Genomic DNA, 26,387 nt, shown 5'->3' with positions numbered 1-26,387 from the left:
CTCACAGCACAGGAACTCAGTAACAGCACATTGCTTGTGACGAATGTTAAGTACAGCAGCCATCTTGAAGAAGTGCTATCATGGCGCCACTCAGGTGAATGACTTAAATTAAATTTCAATACAAGCGGGAAGTATGTATCTATGACCTCCATAAATTGCAAAGGTGAAGAATAAAAAATAAATTTTAAAAAAGTTGTGCATTACTTTTGGAGTGACCCTCGTACATACAGTAATGCTGCACCATTTACTGGTACTTTGTAGTTCACTCAGGAAGTGTCACTATATGGCAGTCATTGAAGCAGAGAGTTAGTTCTGTTCCCTGTAATTTTGTGCTTATGTAACTGATTCAATTGCCATTTCTTTCTTAAACGCTGTTTTAAATTTAATAATGTAATTTTATTTTATGTGTTGCTACTGTGAGGGAACAACATCTTGTCTCAGTGCACTAAGAGAGCTATTTTAGCAGAGACTGGTAGAAATAATAATAGATTTTGCCACCTAACTCTGAATATGTTCTAGTGACATGCAAGACAGAAGGACAGATCAGAGGGATAAGAAGCAGATTTTTAGAATAATTATTTTAAGATGAAAATATCCTGAAAAAAGTAAAAAATTTCAATGAAGGGATCACAAACTTTAAATAACAATTTTTATTTTACATACAAACACATATTTTACAGAAAAATTATGTCAATGAGCATTTTTGACTACATGAATATGTTGTTGTTTTCTAATGCCAGGCGTTTGACAATAAAGTCATTTGACCTCTTGCACTCCAATATTTTTCAAAGATATTATCATGGTCAGCCACTGAAGCACAGATTTTCAGGTGTTCCGAATCCATTTCTTGGTTTGAGTTGCACAATGGGCAGTTAGGGGACTGATATATTCCAATTCTATGCAGGTGTTTGGCCAAACAATCATGGCCTGTCGCCAATCTAAATGCAGCTACAGACGATTTTCGTGGTAAATCGGGAATTAACTGTGGATTATGATGCAGAGAGTTCCATTTTTTCCCTTGAGATTGTGTTATCAAATTTTGTTTGTTGAAGTCTAAGTATGTAGATTTAATAAATCTTTTCACAGAGTAATACGTAGATTTAGTAACAGGTCTGTAAATAGCAGTGCTGCCCTTCTTTGCTAGTGCATCCTTACTACATGAATATGTAATACACTATAAAATGATAAAGTTCTGTTGCATGGTTTACTAGAGTGGTACATTAGAAATACCGGTAGTTCACAGTTTATTAAAAGATAATACTGTCTATATGCTTATTTCATACTTACGAATCTGAATTTTCTGATTCCGTTTCGCTTTCTTCACTTCTTTGGGACTTCCATTTCTTATATCGGTCTATAAGGTCAATTAAATATGAATTTTTCTTTGCTTTTCTAATGAAAGGAAACTTGAGCAATTCTTTAGCTGTGGGTCTCTGAAAAGGATACAAAATGAACCATTTTCAAGCAAACAATAAATACTCTAATTGACATAGAAACATTATATGCTATGATACATATAAACTGCTATGAATGAAAATAAGCTTAGGCATCTTTCATACCAGAAGAAACTCGTTTCATAAACCTGATTTTATGACATCAGTATTGTAATATTACATTACACATGCTTGAATTTTTTAATATGAAGTTGATAAATCATAACTTCACTTCAGGAAATGTACTCATAACATTTTGTAGACTGCTTTTTTGAAGTCTGATGTTACTATACCTTCTCAGTGGCAATTTTTAGAAAAACGAAGTTTTATAAGTTATAAAGAAAGTCATCAATCGCAACACTTCTGAAGAGTGTGCAGCAAATATGTACAGACCCAGAAACAAAATTGGGGCCACTTGAATTTTGTTTCTGGGTCTGTACATAAATTTACTAATGCATACAAATTAAAGTTAATATAATTGTAAAGGTCGTAGAAATGAAGAGTACAAACAGAGCTAGAAAAAAAAAAAGGCTAAGGACTGTAACTGGCCACTATAGACTAGTACTTGTCTGTGAATGATGATGATGATGATAATTGTAATAGGATAGACATAATTTCTTCTGTTAAGTATGCAAGTCATTCTAAAATTTTCTTTAGTGAAGCTTCAACTACCACTCTTTTAAGTTTTGAGTAAATATTGGTATTCAAATATTACGCTTTTATGGAAAAGAATTGAGTTTAGTGCCAAATAAATCTAAAATTACTATGATTTTAGCAGCAATTACCATAAAACAAAATACCACTTCCTTTAATAAATCTTGGTTTAAAAGAGTGTGTAGTTGTTTTCTATTTTAAATAGGAAATACGTACACAAAATGTTCTTTTTTTTTTTTTACTGAAAAATGCAATTACACGCAAAATCAAATTATGTAAAATGTATGAGCAAATCATAATTTCCAAAGAACTTACTTTCTACATATGTTTCAGTATGGTACTTGCAACATGCTAACATGTAACATGTATATTGCATGTAAATCTTGAGTTCTAGTGATATTAACAGTTTTATGAATATGAAAAGCAATTTTATAGAAAACAAAATCAAACACTCAACACTTCCCACAATATACCATTACAGCACTGACTATATCTGAAGATAATGAAATTAAAATATGCTTACGTTTTCAGGGTCCTTGTTGAGGCAAGCTTCTACAAATTCTTTAAACTGTTTGGTGTAATTTCCTGTAAGTTGAGGAGGGTTGTTCTTAGGAATAAGGAAAAGTACCCTCATGGGGTGAAGCTCGGAGTTTGGAGGTTCTCCTTTGGCAAGCTCAATGGCTGTTATTCCTAATGACCAGATATCAGCCTGAGGAAAAGAAAAAAAAATCAGTAAAATTACATGTGAAAGATTAATAACAGCAAACATGTAATAGTTATTTACACAACTAGTGGGATATGAGCTTGATTATCACTCGAGTGTGTTTTGCAGAACAAGGTCTGTAGGCTCATCCCACTAGTTATGTACAATATTTTATCCGCAGTCATTTAATAATGCTTACATCTGATTATTTCTTAATAACAGCATCATCATTCAGTTATATTCTAATACACTATGATTTAATGTACAGTATGCTTAGTATTCCATAGATCATAGCTGGTCTAGAAATAACATGGTACCTAACGATATTAATTTGTTTATGATAACAATAGATGTAAGATTAAACAGAACGGACAAAAATCTGTGAGGAAGGAAAATAGTTCTTTTTCGAAAATGTGCGATTCTGAGGAGAGTTTGCCTTCAGATATTGAATTCATACTTTCGACAGTTGTTTCATCACTTCTGCCAAATAAATCGAAGGCTAAGTATGAATTGACACATGAAAAGACCAATTTTTTTTGCAGGAGCCATTTTGAAGCATGACATGTAAGTAGCTATTTTAGTTCATTACTAAACTGAGTGCGATAATAAGATGATTACTGCACTCAGTGCACTGGATACACAGTTATTATCAAATGATCGTGTATAAAAAGATTAATAACAGTATATTACTGATTATCCTTTTAGTAATGGGGAGGAAATTAGACTGGTTTTCCAAAAACATAGATAATTCAATTTAATAGTAAATAGGTCTACACCTCTGTTTCATAATAAGTTTAGTACCTAATTCTCCCTGCCAAAAAAAAAAAAAAAGTATTATTTGGGTCATTCTGTACAAAATTTTAAGAATATGCCAGTGATGTCATGAATTTTTTGGGCTTCTAATATAATAATGTTATTATGAAAATAAATTAAATTGCCAAGTATGACCTCCATATCATTAATATTTTAGTCATACTGATGACTGAAAAATGAGTGGCAGTTACAAGCTATCCATAATTTGAAATATTCTAGACACTCTATATGAGGTGTCATCGAAACTAAAGAGATGCCATAGTAAACCTGAACAACCATGTTTTAATACCTTAAAGACTAATTCGAATAATATTAAGGGATGCTCATAAAAATACCTCATTGAAAAAAACAAATAGTTTTATATTAGAATGCACCAATTTAAAGTCATGCGAATTTCATTCATATTGAAGAAAATCTTATTCTTAATCCATCTCTCAAGTTTTATGACATTATCTCAAAAAACCTATAAGTAATTAAATTAATTAAATTAATAAAATTATTAATTTTTGTTCAGACGGTTGAAAATCACTTGCTATGTGTGACAGTCACAGCATTCGCGAGACTTCATAACAATGAGTAATCTCAAACGACCGTGTCCCTGACTTTGATCGCACAACATTCTGTATGACGGGAGAGCCTATCTGCTGAGCTCCTTTGTTCCGGTGAGTTATTTTTATTAAAAACTGACATGATATTTAAGTCAATATTCTGAAATTTTCACAGTGGAATCAATATACCCTAAATAATTAAGCACATGTTCTTTCGTCTGTAAAAATGAATTGCATTTTGTGTTCTATATTGTTTTAAATTATTTTACGGTGGGTAACTACTTAAAAAATTTTACATTTTTTTCATTTTAAGGGAATTTATAAACAAGGCTCTCCTCTTTCGAATTACATTGAAATCACTTTTCTATCTTCTTTTACATAGTAAGAAAACTTCAATGAATGAAACCGTGTTCTTTGTTAAACCAATATTTTAAATGCTGATTGCTGCCAAACTATGAAGGATATAAATATAATATTGCGTGAAATTCATATTTAGAACATACAAAATAACCTACTACAATATTTTTAATTTTTGAGACATCATGGTTCAAAAGCATACCTTTTTGAATGGAAAGACCCATTTTTGTTTCCCTGTTAAAAACGTTTCCTTCCAATTTTCAGTCATAGCGAAATACATACATAAATCCAAATAGCACTGCAATTCAGTAAGTCAAAAAGGAAGTAACTAAACAGGAAAGTCTCAATTTTCCATTCATCCAGCTGTCAGCTAATATTTATCTTCCTCACTTATCAGTAACAACCAATTTAAATTTCAAGTAAAATGTAATAGGAGCAAAGCAGGCAACTCTCATAGTTAGTGCTCTACACCACTGAAAGTTTTATGAGAGTGGATTATTACTATAGGCTGGAAAGGGGTAGTGAAATGCATTCCACATATAACCTTTCCTACCTAATTCCCAGCCTCACCTTCTCTGAGTGCAACATACCTAGGAATGAGCCTCTGGGGACCAAGTCACAGAAACACAGAGGGGTAAATGTTCCATGCTATGTAGAAGAAATACTATACTAAACAATGGTCAGGTAAGCGCAAGTATATGGTGTCCATTAATAAACAGTTACATTTTTGTTTTTGAAAGCATTCCAAATGTGATGGCTCCTTGGAAAGTGAAATTAACCGGTAAAATAATTCCCCATTTGTATCTCTGGGCATGGACCTCTTTCCGGGATTCACACATGAGAGCTCCATATCAATTAAAATTGTACAATGGAATACAGAAGGAATATTATGGGAATAATTGTATATTCAATATTCAAGAATCAAACCTAACACAAGATCAATTACAATATTACCACTTCAACAATTACAGTGAAATTTGCAATTCATTTTTGTGTTCAGATAAGTCTAGTAATATAATGAAAAATATGTAAGTTCAATCATCAGACCACCAAGCAACACACTTCTACAAATAGAGGCATACACATACAAATTGTCTACATATATAGCTCTCGTTAACTATGTCTACACATAGCAAACCACCCATGATCACCATTTATAGCACGCATTAATCCAGATAGAATATCATATGTAAATCCATGCGTACATATATACCACATCACACAGCAAATTCCACAAGCATATAATTTTCGATAATGATCAATTGACAATATAAAGCACAAGATTTATTAATTGCAACATTATATTAATAACAATTGATCATATAGTAATTTTAAAACATTTTATTCTTCGTAAATTTTAAAATCCATGACATCTTGTTACTTTTATTTATAATCATATTTCATTAAAGTTTTAATATCGCTGTTACCTGCATAATTTAATTACTTATCATTTACCATGTATATATACTTGTAACATGAGTTATATGTATACGCAACTATTTTTCGATTCCTTCAAGCTCACATTGTATTGAAATTAGTTCTAACAAACTTTACTCATAACTCCTACATAAAACTCATGAAGATCTATTTGCCATGTATATTGTATTGTTCATTTGTCAATTTATTCAAGTTCTAGATCACGTATTTTATTATATCTGATAATGCCCAACAAGGCGAAAACGTTTAGGGGAACGGTGGGTAGCCCCGGACACTAGGGTTTTCTCTAAACTAACAAGAGTTGGTAATCCTGTTTTACTTGCATATGACTTCCCGCTTTGTTGGACCTTGAATGTTATCAGTTGATTGAGTTGCGTCGACTGGTGTAATTGTAATATAATTCTTGTGAGTAATTGTTTAGACATCTGGCAGCGAAATTAAATTTGAAGACCTGCTACCGGTTACACAAGTAAGTTGATCTTTATTATTATACATCCGGTGTGTTGTTAGGAATGTGTTTTACACGTATTGCATCTTTCAGCGTTAAAGCTGGTATGGTTTTGGTTCTATTAATTTATAGAACATTATATGCACAGTGGGTAGCCGCGGACAGTCAAATCGCGGGTAGCCGCGGACAGCTTGTATTATAAACTGGCATGTATATTATTAGGTCTAGTAGCAATATTACTATTACTAATAATAATAATAATAATAATAATAATAATAATAATAATAATAATAATAATTACCGCCTACATAGTCATGAGGTTAGAATGTCTGACTATAGATCCAGAGGACTCGGGTTCGATTCCCGGCACTCCACTCCCAGAAATACTGTATGATGAGAGTAGAAACGAAAATAGTGTTACACTTTCTTTGGTAGTCAGTGTAATATGAATGTTTATTGTCTCTATCACAAGAGATTTTTTGTTCCTTGCAGTTCTGCAGATAATAATGCCGAATTTTAAGGGCAGGTTCACTAACCGGGGTTCCTGGTCGGAAGAATCTATGAAAAATGCGGTTGAGCACAACCAAATGGCTGGATGAGTGCAGAAACCTTTCTAATCTCGCTCAAACATTTTATTAAACATACAAAGCCTATACCTCAAAATCCTGTGCTCCTGATTTTGGATGGGCACAGTAGCCACAAGGAGCTCACAGTGATCAACTGGGCAACGAGAAATTAATGTGCATATGAACAGCACTCCTCCTCACACAACACATAAACTCCAACCTTTGGACAGGACGTTTATGAAACCGTTCAAGGCAGGGTATGCAGAAGCTTCTGCTATGTGGGTGAGCCAAAATGCTGGGCTTCGAATAACTGAGAATGAAATCTCTGGGTTAGTTTCAACCGTGTACGCCAAATCTTGTCGCCTGGATATAGCAAGAAATGGGTTTTCATGCACAGGAATCCACCCTTAAATCCCGGAGTTTTTACAGAAAATGATTTCCTGCCATCACTCCTCACAGACATCCCACAAGCTCAGGAGGGCACAGCCGAACCACCCCTAGACGAACTACCTGCTGACAACACATCTAGACCAGCTGTAGATGAACAAACTCCTGTACAAGCCTCAGAAGAACGAAATGCTCCCTCAAATTCCAGGTCAAGTCCACACGTTTTTGAAACCCACACCACACCATCAAACAGAAGCTCCAGACCTGCAGATGAAAGCCCTAAAACATCATTCGAGGTGGACAAGAACAAGGCTATGCCAGTTGATAATATTTTGAAGAAGCTTTCACTTCTCCCAGATGCCAGTAAGAGAAGGAGCAAAACTCGGAAAAGGAAAGCTCAGAGAAGCGAAATTTTAACATCATCTCCATTCAAAAAAGTCCTTGAAGAAAAGAGCATTAAAAAATCAAGCAGATCCAGTACAGCACAAGGAAAATCACAGAGAAAGGTTTTATTTGGCCCTACATCTGAGATTCAGTCAACTTCTAAGGGTGTTTCTCCAAAGAGAACTGGATTGCCTGAGAAAACGGTTTGCATAATATGTGGAGAAATATTTGAAGAAAACTGGATTCAATGCTGCACATGCAAAGGGTGGGCACATGAAGAATGTTCTGGGGTTGAGCCAGATGATGTTTCGTTTCATTGTAAAAGCTGCCTTCACCAGAAAACGTGAAGTTGTGGATGGATTTAAAGTGTCCGGGGATACCCTACATTTGCCAATAAAGCTTTGAAATGTAACTTCCAAATATTACTAATAATATTTATTCCAGTGTTTTCTATCATTTAGTAACGTGTATAAACAATGTCCTTATGTCATGCAAAGTGTCTTACATTAATGTGTAAGTTGAATAAAGGTTAATTAGTTACTGTGGAACTAATAATTCTTAAGTGTCCGGCGCTACCCACCTTTCCCCTATATATTTTATAACTTTATAGCAAATAAATATTTGCAAAGAGATAAGTCTTATGATTGAACTTACATATTTTTCATTAAATTACAGTGAACCGTACATTTACTTCTAAAGACAGATAAATAAACAGAGGAATTTTAACTGGAGTTCGAACGAATCTCACATTATCTTTTGAAATCATTAAAGAAATGGATTATACAGATAAAAGGGAAATAGTGAAATCATCAGTATGGTAACAATGTTTAAAATGTATTATTTTATATTTAATTCACTTTCTGTACTATTTACTCCAATGTACTGGTTTATTGTATTTTATAACGTAGGTTTTTCCCGATTTCACATTTCTGATAATCCTACTTGTCTGTGGTGCAATAATCATGAAGATCTGGAACGCATTCTTCTATACTGTCCATCCATAAACCACAAAAGATGTAAATTAAAATCATCAGTACCAGTTGCAGAAGACACAGCCCTGCAGTATATATTAACTACACCCCAACTCTGGATACTAGCAACGGGATTTATAATGAACACCGATCAAAATACCCCTCATTTCTCGTGAAAAACAACAACTGAATAGACTACAGTGGATTATAGTGGATTTTATGTTGTCAGCAAACAGCTGGATACATTAGAAGATTGATTGATTGATTGATAACATAGGTTTCTTTCTTTCTTTTTTTCCAAACATAAAAGAAGCTGTGATGTAACTGATTGGTAAGGAAAGGTTATGAGCAATTTAAGCAATAATTAAATTAAGTAGAAGTGCTTTGAAACAAATTTTAGCTGCATATCAAATTTTTGTGTATAACTGGGGAGGAATGGATAAAAGAGTGGCCATATTTTAACAAGAGTCTACTAGAGCTAATGAGAGCCAACGTACCTTTGAGTCGTAGGCTGACTGTTTGATGACTTCAGGAGCCATCCAGAATGGAGTTCCAACAAACGTATTTCTTTTACTTGTTGTATTTGTAAGTTGTCCCGCCACTCCAAAGTCTGCCAACTTAACATCACCCATTTCACTGAGTAAAACATTAGCAGCTGCAATAAAGAAAAAATAAATAAATAAATAAAACTAAATGTATTAAGAATATTTCTTGCTTTCAGTTATACTTAACGTTAATTTACTGCAACTTAAAACAATATAGCATTTCCACAGTTATTCCTATACAAGAACGAGTAATTTACGTCTGAAAATAATTTGTGACTGGCTTGAAAACAGTCGCAATATTAACGTTTTAATGTGAAATATAAATAATAACACATACAGTGAAAGACGGCTCATGTTCTAAGAGCTTATTCCTTATGAATTGAAAATAAGGTCAACAAAAGCATCACTAAAGAAATTACCTCCAAACCAACATCACTTCTTGCTGTTAGGATCTATTCACCTTATAAAAGCAAGCTACTGCATTGGGCTCAGTATGCTAATTGCCAAATTGAGCTTTCAACCCAGGTCACTGACAAAGAAAGCCAATGCAGTAGGCACTTGGCTAAGAATTATTTAATTTAAGGTCTTAATAAACAGTGTCTGATGGATTGTACCTTTGATGTCCCTATGCAATTTCCTTTCGCTATGCAAATAGTCCAGGCCTTTGAGAACTTCCCGAAGTATAATGGCAATATGCATCTCTTCGAAACTTCCAGCCTTCATTAGATCTAGCGCTGAGCCGCCTCCCAAATATTCCATAATAATCCATAGCTTTGTACCCTACAAAACAAAAAGTATAATTAAATACTATATATTAAAAGAACGTCCCACATTATCAGATACAGAAGAGTAATAATGACATACGAAGAGCATAGGAGAAAAAACTTGGTAAGTCCAAAATTATCGATTTTCTATTTTACGAGTAGATGTCGTGTAATAGTTCAAGTTATGTAGATTTGTGTAGTTTAACTGTACAGAATAACAACGTTATTAATCCAGAAAAATATTAAAAGTGATAACTCAAAGACAATACAACATAATGGGCCTTGAAACTTTAAACTTGCTTTCCTGTAAAAACAGTAAAAACGTGACTTACCAGGTTTTTTCCTGCGCTCTCCATATTTTGTTATCAATAACAACGCAATCATTATCACAACAACAACAACAACAACAACAACAATAATAATAATAATAATAATAATAATAATAATGTTATATTACCAGTTGTTCTGTATGGTTGTGAAACTTGAACTGTCACTTTGAGAAAGGAACAGAGATTAAGGGTGTTTGAGAATAAGATTCTTAGGAAAATATTTGGGGCTAAAAGGGGTGAAGTTACAGAAGAATGGAGAAAGTTACACAACGCAGAACTGCACTCATTGTATTCTTCACCTGACATAATTAGGAACATTAAATCCAGACGTTTGAAATGGGCAGGGCATGTAGCACGTATGGGCGAATCCAGAAATGCTTATAAATTGTTAATTGGGAGGCCAGAGGGAAAAATACCTTTGGGGAGGCCGAGACGTAGATGGGAGGATAATATTAAAATGGATTTGAGGGAGGTAGGATATGATGATAGAGGCTGAATTAAACTTGCACAGGATAAGGACCAATGGCGGGCTTATGTGAGGGCGGCAATGAACCTGCGGATTCCTTAAAAGCCATTTGCAAGTAAGTAGTAGTAGTAGTAGTAGTAGTAGTAGTAGTAGTAGTAGTAGTAGTAGCAGCAGCAGCAATAGCAATAATAATAATAATAATAATAATAATAATAATAATAATAATATTAATAATAATGATAATAAGATTACTCTCAAAAGCTTGCTTTAATTTTGAATTACATTAAAATTTGACACGCCATTTTTCATAGTAATCTTCCAATTTTTACTATGTGTTCTTTCCAACTGAACAGAAAATCCTTCATTAAGTCACATGTATTTTGACTGTTCAACTCATTATTTATTTTATTAATACACAATCACTCATTTTGCAATGAGCCCATTAAACTCAAACAGTTCGTGTGTTCAAAAGAGATGACTCATTAGTCATTCCTCCGTGGGTGTTAAGTGAATGCGAGGCTTGAATGTTAGTTGAAGATAGCCAAGCTCGTCTATGAGTTCATTACGTTCGTTCAGAGTATATTATATACGCTGTTAAAAAGCACAAAATTAGAGTATAAAAGAAAGTTCGAAAGAAAGTTTCCTGGATATCCAGTACTACCTAGAACACAATTCACGATCTTGTCAAGGTGTTACCACAGTCTAGTATATACAGTCATGAAAGTCAATACTAGGGAATATGCATCCATAGATAGTTGCTAACCACTAGGATCGCTACTATCGCTTCATCACAGACAACGCAAAATAGTACCGGCACAGTCTATTGTTCCTAGTACCCTCACAACTCAAGCTTCGTGACTGTATATACTATAAGTCCCGTCGCTCTAATTTCTGGCAGCCAATCGCGTTGCAGGTCGGCTACATTTAAACGTGTGCGTCTTGTGATTCGCTGATGAAGACGATATTCATTTCTTAAGGCTCGATAAATACTTAATATAATCGCCCGCCATTTTGGCTCTTTCGTTGGCGTTCGCAGAAAGCACACGAAGACGTTATTTGCCGCTCAATTATTTGCTGAATTACAGTGCGTTTGATTTATTATCATAGGAGCTACAACATGATAATGTTTAACGGTGTGGCAAATAGATTCCTCGTATGGTAGCTCGGCAATGAAAGAACAAAAATGGCGAACGATACTACCTACCTAGACTATATAGTAGTGATGGGCGAAGTTGTTCTTTTCCCGGAACAGTTCCGACGGTTCCGGTTCCGAAAAAATACTATGTTCCAAATAACAGTTCCGAAATAACAGTCACCAGTGGTGATGAGTCGGAGTCGTTGAGTCGTTCAAACGAACGGTACAGTACCCTCCCTCTTCACCATAGACAAATAACACCATGCAGCTCACACTGGAGCACTCATAGGCATGACATAGTACACATTCTTATCTATAGATGGCACTGCAATGCACATTCGAATCGATTTTGGAAAATTGCTGTGCATGCGGACAGAACTCAAAAGCTTAATGTTAGTAATTACACAGCTGTTGACTACAAGGACAGAATACAACACTTTGTTTTCGTACATAAAGTTATAAAGACATGGTAGCCAACTAAAAAAAATAACATAACATTTAAAACATATGGTATGTAATTTCTGTTCTCTCTATTACATAATAAAAAAACAAATCATTAATTTTTATTTTTACTTTTCTTAATGAACAGTTATAATAATAATAATAATAATAATAATAATAATAATAATAATAATAATAATAATAAGTATTACGATTTCATAAATAAAAAAGATATATATTGGCAGTACTGAAACCTGGAAACCCCGCAGTGGGTTAGTAAAATGTTGGAATCGCATCTTTACCAAAGTGTAATTTAAACTTCGCATTAAACCTCGCTCTCCAAATCAGTACTTATATGGGTAGTTTCCAACAAATAATGCTACAACATTTTTGTCGTTCTTTGATAACAGAGAAGATAGCACAAAAACTTGTGCTTGTCAGACTTAACCTCAACAAACGACATACAGACATTGTAACTAAACCACTCATTACCATTTACGACTTTAACCTTTGTATAGAATCAGCTGATCAATGAATTAATAATAGTATGCGTACTTTATGACTTTGTAGAATGTTTAGTCAACTAATGGTGAAATAAATCATAAAGCGGGAATGAATATTACAGATTATTAAATACTTACTATAACATTACAGATGATTGGCCAGTCTTACAAATGTTGATATTAAAGTTCGCGCCACCGCAAGGATTTTAATTTCCAACCACGTGAGAGTTTCAAGTACCAACTTCATCCAACGAAGTTCCGTACAACATAAAGAACAACGAGAACAGTGTAACTGCAGCTGTCGTTAGTTCATCGGAACAAGCTCCGACGTTCCGACTGTTATCTCGGAGTCGGAACATACCTTGTGCAACGCGGTACTGCGAGCCCGCAACAGCTGGGCAAGTGAGCAGCTCGGAGTCGGAACACTGTTATTTCGGAACAGGAGGTTCCGACCTACTGTTCATTTTGCAACAGTTCCGAGACCGGAACAGTTCCAAAATAACTGTTGTGTTATTTTTTACCCATCTCTACTATATAGAGCCTTCACTTCCTAAGACGTAAGCAAAGAGGAGGAGTCACGCCGGGAATAACAGCGTCGCGACTATAGACTGTGGTGTTACCAAGAGACGTCGACGATAACGGAACAGTTGCAAATGAGGGATACTGTCCTATTTCTTACTTTTTGATTTAACAACACTTTTAGCTGCAAAGTTTTTCAGCTCCGAAATTCAATGTGGGTAAAAAGTGGCCAACAAATTATGAGGATAGAGCTCTTTATAAGGGGTACAGTCCTTTCCCTCAGGCACTGCAATCTAAAGGCTCATCATGATAGAGTGATGTTATTTGGCGAGATAGTCTGATGACTCACCATCGGATTGCATGACATTCGCCACGTACGAGAGCAGGCTCGGACTTCGAGTCCAACTCTATACTGTCTGAGCTACGCGTGTGACTACAGGGTCCTTTTACTCGTACATGGCGTAAACCTACAACACGGGACGTAAAGAAGTACAGCGTGTCCACAGAAACATTTCGTGATTATAAACTGATATAATTTTTTAACTATGAGTATTACGAAATTCATACCGGTGCCATTAGAAAGAACGACTCAAAGAATTTCAGGGAATGTGTAATTGTAATTGTTGGCGGGAAATAATATAGTAGATGGCACCATAAGAAAAAAAAAGACACTATTCCCGCTCTTTCGTTTGTAATTGTGGCATTGTTGGGTGGAAGCAAATTGTTTTAAGTGATGTGAATGTTTACATTTCAACTCAGTGCGAATTCTGCAGCATTTAGGGAAAGCATGTTGAAATGTTCAGATAGTCAATATAATATGATATAATATAATATTGTTTTATTAATTCAGTCTAATTGACATATCACAAACATCAGTTCGCAAGATCATCGTAACTAAGTCAACCGCATTTCATCATAAAACCCAGTCTCAAAAATCGTCTCAATGTAAATGTCAACACAGATAATCTGTACAGTACACACGTTCTTAAATATTGATTTCACCATAACCAGTAATGAACCATTGAGACAAGACTAACAGCAAAATATCCAATTAATGAAATTATGAAGTTTAAAGAGGAATGAAATGTTTTTATCACGTTCACAGTTTTATGATGTTATAATTTAACACAACACAGCAGTGCAGCCACAATTTATATCATTATTATGTATTAAATTTTCATATCTGTATATTAATTTTAGATTGTTAATTACCATAAGTCAATTTTAAATAGTTATTATTTTCATTATTAAAAAGGTTGTGATTAATCATTCGTTCCACAATAAGAGACAAAATGTACAAGATATTGTATGTAAAAAAGCCTGATGATGCCCGAAGGGCTAAAGCGTTTGCTTAATTTTTATATTTGTATAGTACACAATGATTACTTACATGGGTAAGTGTCATTGACTTTTTATATTTGTGATATGTCAATTAGACTGAATTAATAAACAATATTATATTATATTATATCATAGCATTTAGGGAGTTATGGAGAACCCACAGGAACGCAGTCCAACTCTACACTGCACTGCATGCCCTGTAATTAAAAAAAAATACGCTCTCTATAGTTCAAATTATTAATATTGTTACTATTATTACTATTTTATTTATTTATATTTATTTTTCTTGTTTTATTTTCTACGCGAATGTTAAACAGTTTAAATCTGACCAGGTTAGATTGCATGCAATTATATACCCCGTATGCAGTGTTCGAATTGGAATTTATAAGCTTCTAGAGAAATGACAATATATTGTCGATAATAATGATTCATACTGTACACAGCGGTGGCGAAATGTAATCGTGCGCCGAGCCACTGTGTAACCTGCAACGTGCATAGTACCTATGGAGGGAGGCGGACACCCGAAGGGGAAGTAAAGCAACTGTCTGACTTACTAACGAATTTTCATTTTCCTTACGTCAAGCACTTAAATATAATTTTATACAGTACAAGGCTACAAACTAATGTTTAGTACGTGTAACGAAGGAAGAAATGAACAATATCACAACCTAAAATTAACTGTTTTCAGAATGTCTGCGACAAAGTTTCAAAATCAGGAATTATGTCACTTACTGCCAGTCGTAGTTGATCACGAAGGTATTTGTCTGTCAGTCGTGATCTAATTTTGGTTTTTATTATTTTAATTGTTGAAAATAATTTTTCACAAACCTAACTTGTAGCGAACATGGCTTCAGCAGAGCAAGCGAAAGAACGAAGCTTCGGATATTTATATTTTGGCAAAGATTTGAAAGTTCAACATTGGTCAAGTCCTTACATCTAGCTTTCATTTGACATCACATAGTAAATCAGTGAGTTCAAATTGAAGATCTAACCGCATTATTCGTACATCTGCTGAAAAAGGGTCGACGTACAGAGATGATGATGATGATGATGATAACAACAAAAACATTTAACTATTGCGACGTAATACTTACAGACTTGACAACTGACCTTTCGAACAAGTTGCAGCGTGTGCACAATATGAGTGTCAGATTCATAAGCAATGCTCACAAATTTGACCACATTACAACCTCGTTCAAATCTTTATCCTGGCTGCAACTTAGTAACCGTAGAACACTTCATTCGCTGTCTCTTCTGTTTCGAGTTCTCCACACTTCTACTCCAAATTATCTTCGTTCCCGGTTTAACTACTTATCCTCCAATCACAATCTAAACACCAGGTCACAGGAGAGCCAAATCCTAGCAATTCCTGCCCAAAGAATATCCCACTATTCATCCTCTTTTACTCTCTCAGTCCCCCGTGAATGGAATTCTCTACCTCAGAAGATAAGGGGCTGCCAGACAATAACCACTTTCAAGAAAAGGCTAAACGATTTCTTACGGGCGCAGTCAAATTGAAGTTATAATTGTGATCGAGTTTAATAATTTAATTTAATTTAGGCATGACTATCATTACTATTACTATTATTATTATTATTATTATTATTATTACATAATTATTTTATTAGTGTTGTGAAGATGAAAAGAATAGTCATTGTATTATATTAATTATGTATCATATTGTCTTGTATTGTAGTATTGTATTGCTTTGAATTGTATTGTATTAATTATGTTATATTCAAAGCATTATATTAATTTTCTATCATACTGGTTGAGTGGAAGAGAAGGCCGAATGGCCTTAACTCTGCCAGTTGAAATAAACCATTATTATTATTATTATTATTATTATTATTATTATTATTATTATTATTAACCTTTTAATGTTTCATCAGTAACATGTAGCATAATGCCGTTTTATGTTATAGAACGGTTTTCCTCGTAATAGCCTACTTGTGAACAAATCATACATTTAATATTCTCATCATATTGACAGCAAAAAAATGCGTCCTCCCATCCTACTTGGAACTTTCGTACATGGTTTCGAGAGAGACATATGCCACTCGCAGGTCAGAGACAAATACAAATGGAACGAAGTTTGACTCCAGTGAGTGAGAGGGTGGGGGTTGGCGGAGGTTAGAAGCAGCTATCACTGCGAGCCATAATGTCTCGCGAGTCACGTTCTCGCCACGGCTGCGTACAAAATAAAATTTGTTTACAAAACATCTCTGCCTTTTATTCTTTGAATGAACTTATGTTTAATGTTTCGTAAATAAATTCCGTAACTGGCTGGATCACTGGCTAGGAAGAAACTGCCTACTGAAGAATGCACTGGAAGGAATGGTGAATGGGAGAAAAGTTCGTGGCAGAATAAACCAGAAAATAATTTAGGAAAGACTGGAGAATGCTATGTTTGCAATGAAGACCTGCCCTCGATCATGAAACTATGAATGAATGAATGAATGAATGAATGAATGAATGAATGAATGAATCGGATTGTTCGGCAACTTCTCTGTCATAGCTGTGCTGGGGGTGTGCAGTGTTCTCAGGCGTTGTTAATGGTTGAAAACGAAGAAGCGAACGAATTTATCAGACAACTCCACTACTTCGCTGGGAAGAGTTAATTTCCAAAATGGGAACACTTGTAATAAGGAAACCGTTATCACTAATGATAACATGAGGATTAGAACTTTTTTTTCACATTATTTCTACTTTTAAGACAATCAGGAGGGTACTATGTGGGGTGACATCATTGTATCTGGAAGGATAATATTATGTAAGTTGTACAAGCTGACTAGAGAATTTTGATACATTATTGATGATCGAATGTATATTTTATATCTCTACAAACTCAAGTGCGACACAGGACTTCATATCCACAGTGTAGAAATTTTTTTCTTCGAAAAATTATTGATTCAGTTATGTTGAACCCGTAAACTTCTAAAAGAAAGTGTGCTGGCTTCTCTACAACTGATGATAATTACAGGCAATTATTTTGAGTCGAAAATACGTATTTAGACACATACGCGCCTACATTTCAATTTAAGAGGTGATAATATTTACTTCCGTCCAGAAAGTCAACGTTATGTCCCTGTCTTATTTGGGATGGTGCAAGTTGTTTCCACACAAAGTTCTTCGTCCACCAAAATTTGGAATGGGCACAAGTTACATACTAACTAGTAATAACACTAGCATTCGACTGTAGTATAGGTTTTTACAATAAGTATTTAAAATTCTGCCATTTGTTGTTTCATCAAAGCACTCAGAGCACGACATACTGGTAACTAAGACTTTCGTGGTTCGAATCCTGCCTGGGAAGGAAACTTTTTTTGTTCCTTATTCAAATTTATTCCTAATATTTTTCGATTGGAGCAATATTTTACTACTTAATTAACTTATTATTTCCAGAACATGAATTTTACCAGCAATCAAAAAGTATTTGGAGTATTTTTGAATAAGGGAAGAAAAAAAAAAACAAAAAAGGTTCCTTCCCAGGCAGGATTCGAACCACGAAAGTCTCAGTTACCAGTCTATCGTGCTCTGGAGTGAACAAGGCCCTGAAATCAGCTACAAGGGTCGGTCAGGTTTTTTTTTTCCTCACTACTGTACAGAAAACACTAATAAATTGTTTGAATGTGCTATTTTCATAATATTTTTAAAGTAAAAGAAATTGAGTGAATTTATAATTTTTTCTTTTCGCTACTTTGTACTATTACAATAAATTTGGTTTAACTCACAATAATTTTGTTCGGATTAACCAGATTTTCGAATTTGCGTACTTCGGATTAACGAGACTCTACCGTATATTACGTGATTGGATAATTCCCTGTAATGTCATTCATTGCACATCCCTGATTTAAGTCATGAAATGATCATTTTCAAAACCCGTATATTATTTTAACGTGGATCATCCTCTCTGCGTGCGAAGAGCGAAGTCTTATTATGCATTAAAATTACATTAGACATGCAAATGCGTATTTAAGAATATGCATTAAGCGAAGCTGCTTCCTACAGAACAGTTAATTCCTGTGGAATTACATTCTAAATTTGTATTGCCGTACATCAAGCATTACAGCGATTAAACATAGAATTAATCTCCACGTTTTATTCCCACCTTGTTACGGTTTTACGCGCGCATTAACGTCACAAGCTTCATCTTCGAAGAGGATGGAGGAAAGAAACAAGGAACGAATCTAGAGCGGAGTAGCGGCCAGCCAGGCATTATGCTGAAACAAAAACGTCATCTGTCAAGATTGATTGCAGATCGTGACAGAATGGTGTGTTAAGCAGTACGGCCCTGCCATCACGACCAACTTTCACTTCGTGTCGTGCAGAGGCGCTGTCACAATCTCCAATGCACTTCCACGACCACGCAGCTCCGACCAAGACTTCTACCACTTACATCAGCATCCTTCATTTTATGTACATAAGTATTCGCGTTTTCAGTTTATGCAGCTTTCGAGTTATAATCCTAGACTATGAAATTACTCGGAAGAAAGTGTGGTAAATTACAACTGTCAAATTGACAAAAAAAAAAAAAGTCAATTAATAAAAATGATCACAGAATTTTGATGGAAGAAAAATCTAAAATCGAGAGAGCGATCTTGTGACCTTTAAGGGTTTTCGGAATTCATAAAATATCTATGTATGTGAGCCCCAAATTTGCTAGCCACTTGTTTCACTTCGGTGAATGCTATCCTTCTTAAGGGTATATATGTAGCTTACTATGTATCATCAGAAAATGCAGGCTCTAAATTTCTAAAATTTTATAGGGAAATGAACTCACAATTGGACAAAAATTACCAGGTACAAGACTTAGGCTATTAGAACTTAAATATCTGATAAAAGTATAAAAAAGGTTACTAATAATATTTTTTTCAAACCAGTTTTATCAAAGTATGAGAGAAAAAAAATTCTGTAGTTACACCATTTGGTAACCATAACATTGTTATGGTTTCTCTGACATCTTTAATATTTTTCCTGCATGTAATTAACACTTATTTCTGAAAAGTAGACTACTCTCAGATATGTAGAGTTGTATATTTTAATACAATTAATTTTTTATTTGTCCTGTATAACATATATTAAAATTTACATAATGTTTTCTGACCTAATTTTTCTATTTTCAAAGAAATGGACATTATTGTAGTCTACCTTTTGCATAAATGTATGTTAAATTAGTGTACAAAATTTCAGAATTCTATCTCGGTTGTGGAGTTATGAAATAATATGTGTGAAATTTTCAAATTTTGGAAAATTTAATTTAAGGTGAAAAGTGAATTCTAAGAAATATTATTAGTAAACTTTTTATACTTTTATCAGATATTTAAGTTCTAATAAGTCTTGTTGTGGTATCTTGCAATTTTTTTCCAATTATGAGTTAATTTCCTTATAAAATTTTAGAAAGTTAGAGCTTGCATTTTCTGATACCATTTGTGGTAGTTCACGTACATATAAAGGGACATTAAAAGGATCACCGATTTTGATTATTTTTTTCGGATGGAAGTTAATTATGAAAACGTAAGTATAACATAGTTTAATCGTATAACCACAGCTAGTATATACAGTCACAAAACTCAATACGTAGTAAATACGCATCCATAGATAGTTGCTAACCACTAGGATCGCTAATATCGCCTCATTACAGACAATGCGAAATAGTACCGGCACAGTCTATTGTTCCTAACACCCTCACAACTCAAGCTTCGTGACTGTATATACTACACTGTGGTGTAACACTCAATAGGTTGTTGAGTTACTGTCAACAAAAATTTCATTCTGCCACCTTCCTCGAAATTAGAGAGGTGTTGGACTACACAACGGAAATATGCCCTCTCTCCCATGCTAAGTCTATACTAACATTTTGTGCCGCTGGTTATTTTTAGTCACTAATAGGGGATAATGTTGTAATACAATAAATTAAAACAACGTAAGTAGAACCATCCAGAAAGTTTCTAATGCTATAGCGAGAATGAGACGAAGATATGTGAGCCCCTGAGAAAAAAAAGTGGACCATGTCCGCATTTCACATTTCAAGAAAACGACAATTTACTTCACTGACTGGTTTATTTTACACATGTTTCATTTTAACAATAATTTTTGTTCAAAAATATAAATACATAAATATAGCAATATACTTAGGCCTACTTACATCACATCCGAAATCACTGAAATCTACTTCAGAGCCCGCCATTTTCAAAGAATTAATTATTATCTATGAAAAAGTGGTGGACATGACCCACTATAAATACTAAACAAAATGGCTGTACCTCCTAGAAGAACGCAAGTATGATAAAAGATGACAGGGAAATACACAATTCTGGATATGATTCAATTTTCCCTGACAGATACGTTCTTTAACTATCAGAAGGCACATGTAACAAAGAGCGGCAAAATAATAAGTTGCTTAGAATTTTTGTGGTAATCTCCCCATGGCAACTGAATTATTAATCTACTCCCACGTGGCATCCTTGACTTACTGGATTCTTAATTTATTTTCATAATGCCAGTTCCGCGGTTCTTTTTCAACAACAAAAGTAATAACTGCCAAAAAGCTTATATATTGCACTAGTTTTCTCTTTGTGACCGGGTGAAACGCGTTTAGAAAAGCACTGGTTCTGACACGACCTTCCACATTCACAAATTCCCAATTTTCTCCAGATTTCTAACTACCGTGGCGAGAGTTAGCTAACATCTGGAAATCGTTGGTGGAACTGAAATGCACGGAATAACGTTAACACAAGTATTCAAATTTTAGCTTGTGTTAACAAACGACGTGTTAGTGCATTTTTAACATTTGTTGGTAAAACCGGTTCATAATATACAGGGTGATTCACGAGAATTTTCCGTCCTTTACGGAGCTTATTTCTGAAGACATTTTGAGCAAAAAAGTCATATAAACATAGTTCCTATCCTCAATATTTTCAGAGTTACACTAATTTAAAGTTGTTTGTAAAATACGTTTTTTCTTTAGTTTGAAGGTAAAAGAATAATACAAATACAGAATGAACCATTCAGAAGTATCATTTCTTTAATTGGCAAGTATTATGAAGCTAAAAATGTGCTGTGAACTCCTTAGTTGCTTCGTACAGACATCTTTTTCTATTTTTAACTAGAAAATTACATTATTCTTACGCACTTATCACAACAATTATCACAAATCACACCACTTCCATCGATTTAATTATTTACAGTTCAATTTTGCATCCTAATTTACAGTCTTGGAGAGTTTACAACACATTTTAAAAAATGTCGCCGTCCGCTTGAGTACACTTGGCCGCACGCTTGTGAACGCCACTCGTCGCGCTACGTAACTGCATACGGCTATCTTTGATTTCCGTAGCGCTGGCTGTTGACTGCACGCTGACCAAGATCACGCGTTCACAGCAATGCGTTCCAATAATGAAACGTAACTCTGTAAATATTGAGAATAGAACCCATGTTTATATGACATTTCTTGCTCAGAATATCTTCGGAAATAAGCTTCGTAAAGGACGGTAAATCCTCGTGAATCACCCGTATACCTAAACAGTTTTGTAAGTTTGACGTAGTATTCTGACACACCCGGTATATGATTTCAGTATCCCTGTTATCGAAGAAGTAGTTTTAGGTAAGCAGCTTAGATGTCCTTTCCATCTGACTCTCCGTACGTCTGTATATGAGTAAACTTTTTCATACGAATCTATATCACACATTTCGTTCATATTCAAAACTGAAAGGTCTATTTATAGATACGAGATATGAAGGCTAAAATATTTTACTTATTACTCCTAAAAAGGATAGTTTATTTAGAGACTTGTAACTAAATGCAAGCCCGGAAAAAAAATGACTGCTGTGAAGTTGAAACACGCAAAACTCCTACCTACACCTTGAAGCGTGGAAGGATAAGAGGAGGGAAGAGGAAACAAAAGAGGAAGAGGAGGATGAGGAGAATCATTCAATGAACATGGACCTGACAGACGGTGAATTTCAAATGTTTAAAACTCATCCAACTCCTGCATTGTGAAAGTAATTGTACTCTGAGCACTAGAGTCTATTTTAAAAGCAACCTCTCATTCCTATGCTGAAGTCCAGTTTGAAAATTACTGACGAAAACAATACGAACAGAAGTTTCACAATGGGTGGGCGGAGTGTCTGCAATATGTTCGAAGAGTTGCCTCCCCTACAGGCGCTATCACATTGCTTTTGAAGTTCCTTCAGCAGTCGTTCTTCAAGTGAGAGTCTGACAAGGGAAGGGTTTTGGCTCGAACAGGAATTTCGTATCAAAAATTTGTATATAGGCCCATCTTTACATCTCTGTAAAGCTCCCAAAAGCATTCGTTTGTGTAATGTCTGGTTTGTCTGTTACAACACTGTACAAGTTGAGGGGGGTGGGGAGAGCTCTGCAAAAGTTAAGGGGATGGGGGACCTTACCCGTAAGCCTACCCTCCTCACAACAGCTAGAGACAGCAGTTCATATCTTGTTGCTTGGAAGGAAAGTGAAAATGGACGAAAGGAAAACTTTAAACATATGGAATGTTTTAAATATATTGACATCTAAAGTGAGGAGAATGTATCCTAAAATGGACACTGTCGGTAATGAAGATCACATGTTTACGTTGTTTTTGATAGATTTAATAGTTCAGAAACAAGAAAATCAATTGTATTTCACCAACGAAATATCACTGGACAGGATAGTGGACGATGAAGAAGACCTTGAAAAACGATTCTGGATACGACGTCAATCATTGACTGTCAAGACTATCAAGAAAGAATGGTATAATTGACTGATAAGAAATTGCCTTTAGATGAAAAGAAGACACTCGAGCAAACAATGGAAACTTCACAGTAAAACACGGCAATAGGTACTACATAAAGAACTTGAAACGCGGGATTTGTACAACCATGTTTTACTAGTTGTGTTCAATAAAGAAACACATTCTGTAGAGCGCCTGAATTTCACAATCGAGAGTCGTATCATTTTACGAGGGCTCTTCCGGTTATTGCATAAAGTGATGTAAAATAAATTACAACAAAACACGGTGCTTTCAGCTTTCGACGACTTTGTTGCTGGTCGCGTGCTTCGACTAGAAAGACCAAAATCGAACTATGAATACGCGATTTGTATCAATGAAGTTCGATTTGGAATTTTTCCGAAAAACAGCACGTTACGTATATTGTTCTCATGCGAGGGAAGGAGACAAAATCAAGTCATTCAGAAATATCTCGATTACGTTCAAAGAGTTTCCGCACAATCAGAGTTATAAAAAAATCTTATCACTCAACTGTTGTGTAATGTAACATGAAAATTACAACACAATGTATACTAATAACTAGGGGGCGGATTTTAGCATATTTGCATGTTTTTATTTCTTAGTTCCATATCATATATCCCTTAGTTCCATATCATATATCCTGATCATGTATATAAGATAACAGATTGACCATTGCAATGTTAAAGAACGGTAGCATGTGGAAGAGAACAACCACCAGTATCGCCACAGTCGAAACGAACGCTAGATGGAAGTACAGTTTCTCCATGCAATTCAAATGAGAGTTATAACGTGACTCCACCTACTGTCGCTAGATAGCAGTATAGTAAACTTGATAAAACTTGTTGCCGTAAAATCCTACAAGGCTGAGCAATCTGTTATACAGGGTGTTTCCGGGCTAGTGTCACTACCTTTCAGGAATGATGGGGAAGGAAACGTGTATCAATTTGAGATAAGGAATCATGGTCCGGAAATGACCGAGTCGAAAATTATAAGCAAAAATAGTTGTGTGGAAATGAAATTGTAATTTCACACCACGTGCCCTCCTTCCCTTAACCTTTGGAACAGTCGTGGAAAGATGGTATGGGCCGGATGTCTCCTACATGGGTACTTGACCCGATAAAATCTGTGAGTTTGTCTTCTGTTCCCATTGGCTCATCCGTATTCGAAAATCAGATCTGCATATTCCGCTCTCGTGTACTCCTCCATTTCACTAGGGCTGATCGACTGGACACTGCAATTTGTACACATACACTGCTGTCTACAGACGTGCATATCAGGACCGACCATGTCCGTTACACATTATGCTATCTGCATTGGTTTAGTGTAGTTTCCTGTCCCCATCCCACAGACAGCGCACTGAATGGAATATTGTAAGTAGACAACGTAAACAACGTCAGATGAACACAGTCTGTGTAAGATGTACAGATAAATAAGGTGTACAGAGAAATAAAATTATTTCATATCCACACAACTATCTTTGCTTGTAACTTTCGACTCTGTCATTTCCGGACCAGTGTTTCTCATCTCAAATTGATACATGTCCCTTCCCCATCATCCCTGAAAGTTTGTAACACTAGCCCGGAAACACCCCGTATAGTGATCAGGGGGCATCTTAAGGAATCAGGAGTAGAAACTTTAAGAAAGTTTAATTTGTGGCAAATATTACGTCTGCCACCATCACTTAAAATACAGATCAGTGGACAACAGCCCATGGAGAGCTTAGGCCAACCAGCCGGCTGCTGACCTAACGTCCACATGCATCAGCAGAGGTGATTATCCAACCAGTACAGGAGTAATGTGTTATCAGCACGATGACTCCTATTATTATTGTTATTATTATTATTATTATTATCATCATCATCGTCATCGGAAAGGAACCGCGCAAGGGCTTCCATTTATTTTTGAACTGTAATAGTTTACACAACGGTCGCTAAGTTGTGACCACAGCACGTATTTTTTTGTGCTTCTCTAGTTTTCAAAAGGTACAAATTACGTCAGGAACGTTGCTTCGCCTCGATACTATTTAAGATTAACATAAGGAATGGAAAAATAAATGTAGAGCAATGACACTCAATATCGATACAGAAATTACATAAGCTATTTTATGCAGACGATCAGATTCCTTAAGCAGGAGATGAGTTGCATGCAAAACATGATTATGTGATGAGAACAAATTTATAAATATACCAGAGAGAAGACTTGAAGGTGAATTTGTTGGAGAAAAATACTCAGCAGTGATTGGTGTAGCAAAGTATTTAAAATAGGCAATTAGGACATCAATGTCTGCAATGAATATACTGTAGATAATTAGGCGAGACAATAATTTCAAGTGAAGGATTACCTATGTAAAAAAAAGCAATACTGAACATAGTAGAATTGACACAATATTTGAGGAGAAAAATTCGCTCTGGCGCCGGGGATCGAACTCGGGTCCTTGGTTCTACGTACCAAGCGCTCTGACCACTGAGCTACGCCGAATTCAATCCACAGCACCGGATCGAACTTTCCTCCTTCGATGTTTCCCTTTGTGGCTTGACTCCAAGTTAGGCATTATATATGTTGACGTATATGTCCAATGTCAACTGCCATTATACTAGGAGCGCACTCAGCTGAGTGACTTGTTGGCCGGGAATCCGCAGTTGTTAATGCACTGCTAGCTATGAGAATATTATAGATATATTAATTTGTCCTGCAGAATTAATCTGTAAAATTGACATTTAATATTTGAGAAAAATTCGCTCCGGCTGTGGATTGAATTCGGCGTAGCTGAGTGGTCAGAGCGCTTGGTACGTAGAACCAAAGACCCGGGTTCGATCCCCGGCGCCGGAACGAATTTTTCTCCTCAAATAATAAGTGTCAATATTACAGATAAATTCTGTAGGACAAATTAATA

At 35.2% G+C, this 26,387-nt stretch overlaps 1 protein-coding gene across 6 annotated transcripts in view; it reads right to left on the bottom strand.

Annotated features, from left to right (window-relative positions):
* The window catches only part of GckIII (Germinal centre kinase III), a 331,425-nt gene that overhangs the window by 25,214 nt on the left and 279,824 nt on the right, over positions 1-26,387 (bottom strand). For all 6 annotated transcript variants that reach the window (XM_069828215.1, XM_069828211.1, XM_069828212.1 and 3 more), the window contains 4 exons: positions 9,861-10,026; positions 9,199-9,356; positions 2,611-2,796; positions 1,288-1,433 (listed from right to left, as the gene is read on the bottom strand). In XM_069828215.1, the coding sequence (XP_069684316.1) occupies positions 1,288-1,433; positions 2,611-2,796; positions 9,199-9,356; positions 9,861-10,026 (656 nt within the window). The remainder of the gene's footprint in view (positions 1-1,287; positions 1,434-2,610; positions 2,797-9,198; positions 9,357-9,860; positions 10,027-26,387) is intronic.

The sequence above is a fragment of the Periplaneta americana genome, chromosome 6 (assembly GCF_040183065.1).
Source record: "Periplaneta americana isolate PAMFEO1 chromosome 6, P.americana_PAMFEO1_priV1, whole genome shotgun sequence".
NCBI classification, from domain to species: Eukaryota; Metazoa; Arthropoda; class Insecta; order Blattodea; family Blattidae; genus Periplaneta; species Periplaneta americana.
The sequence above is the reverse complement of the archived record's forward strand: the minus strand, read 5'-3'. Positions and strand labels throughout refer to the sequence as shown.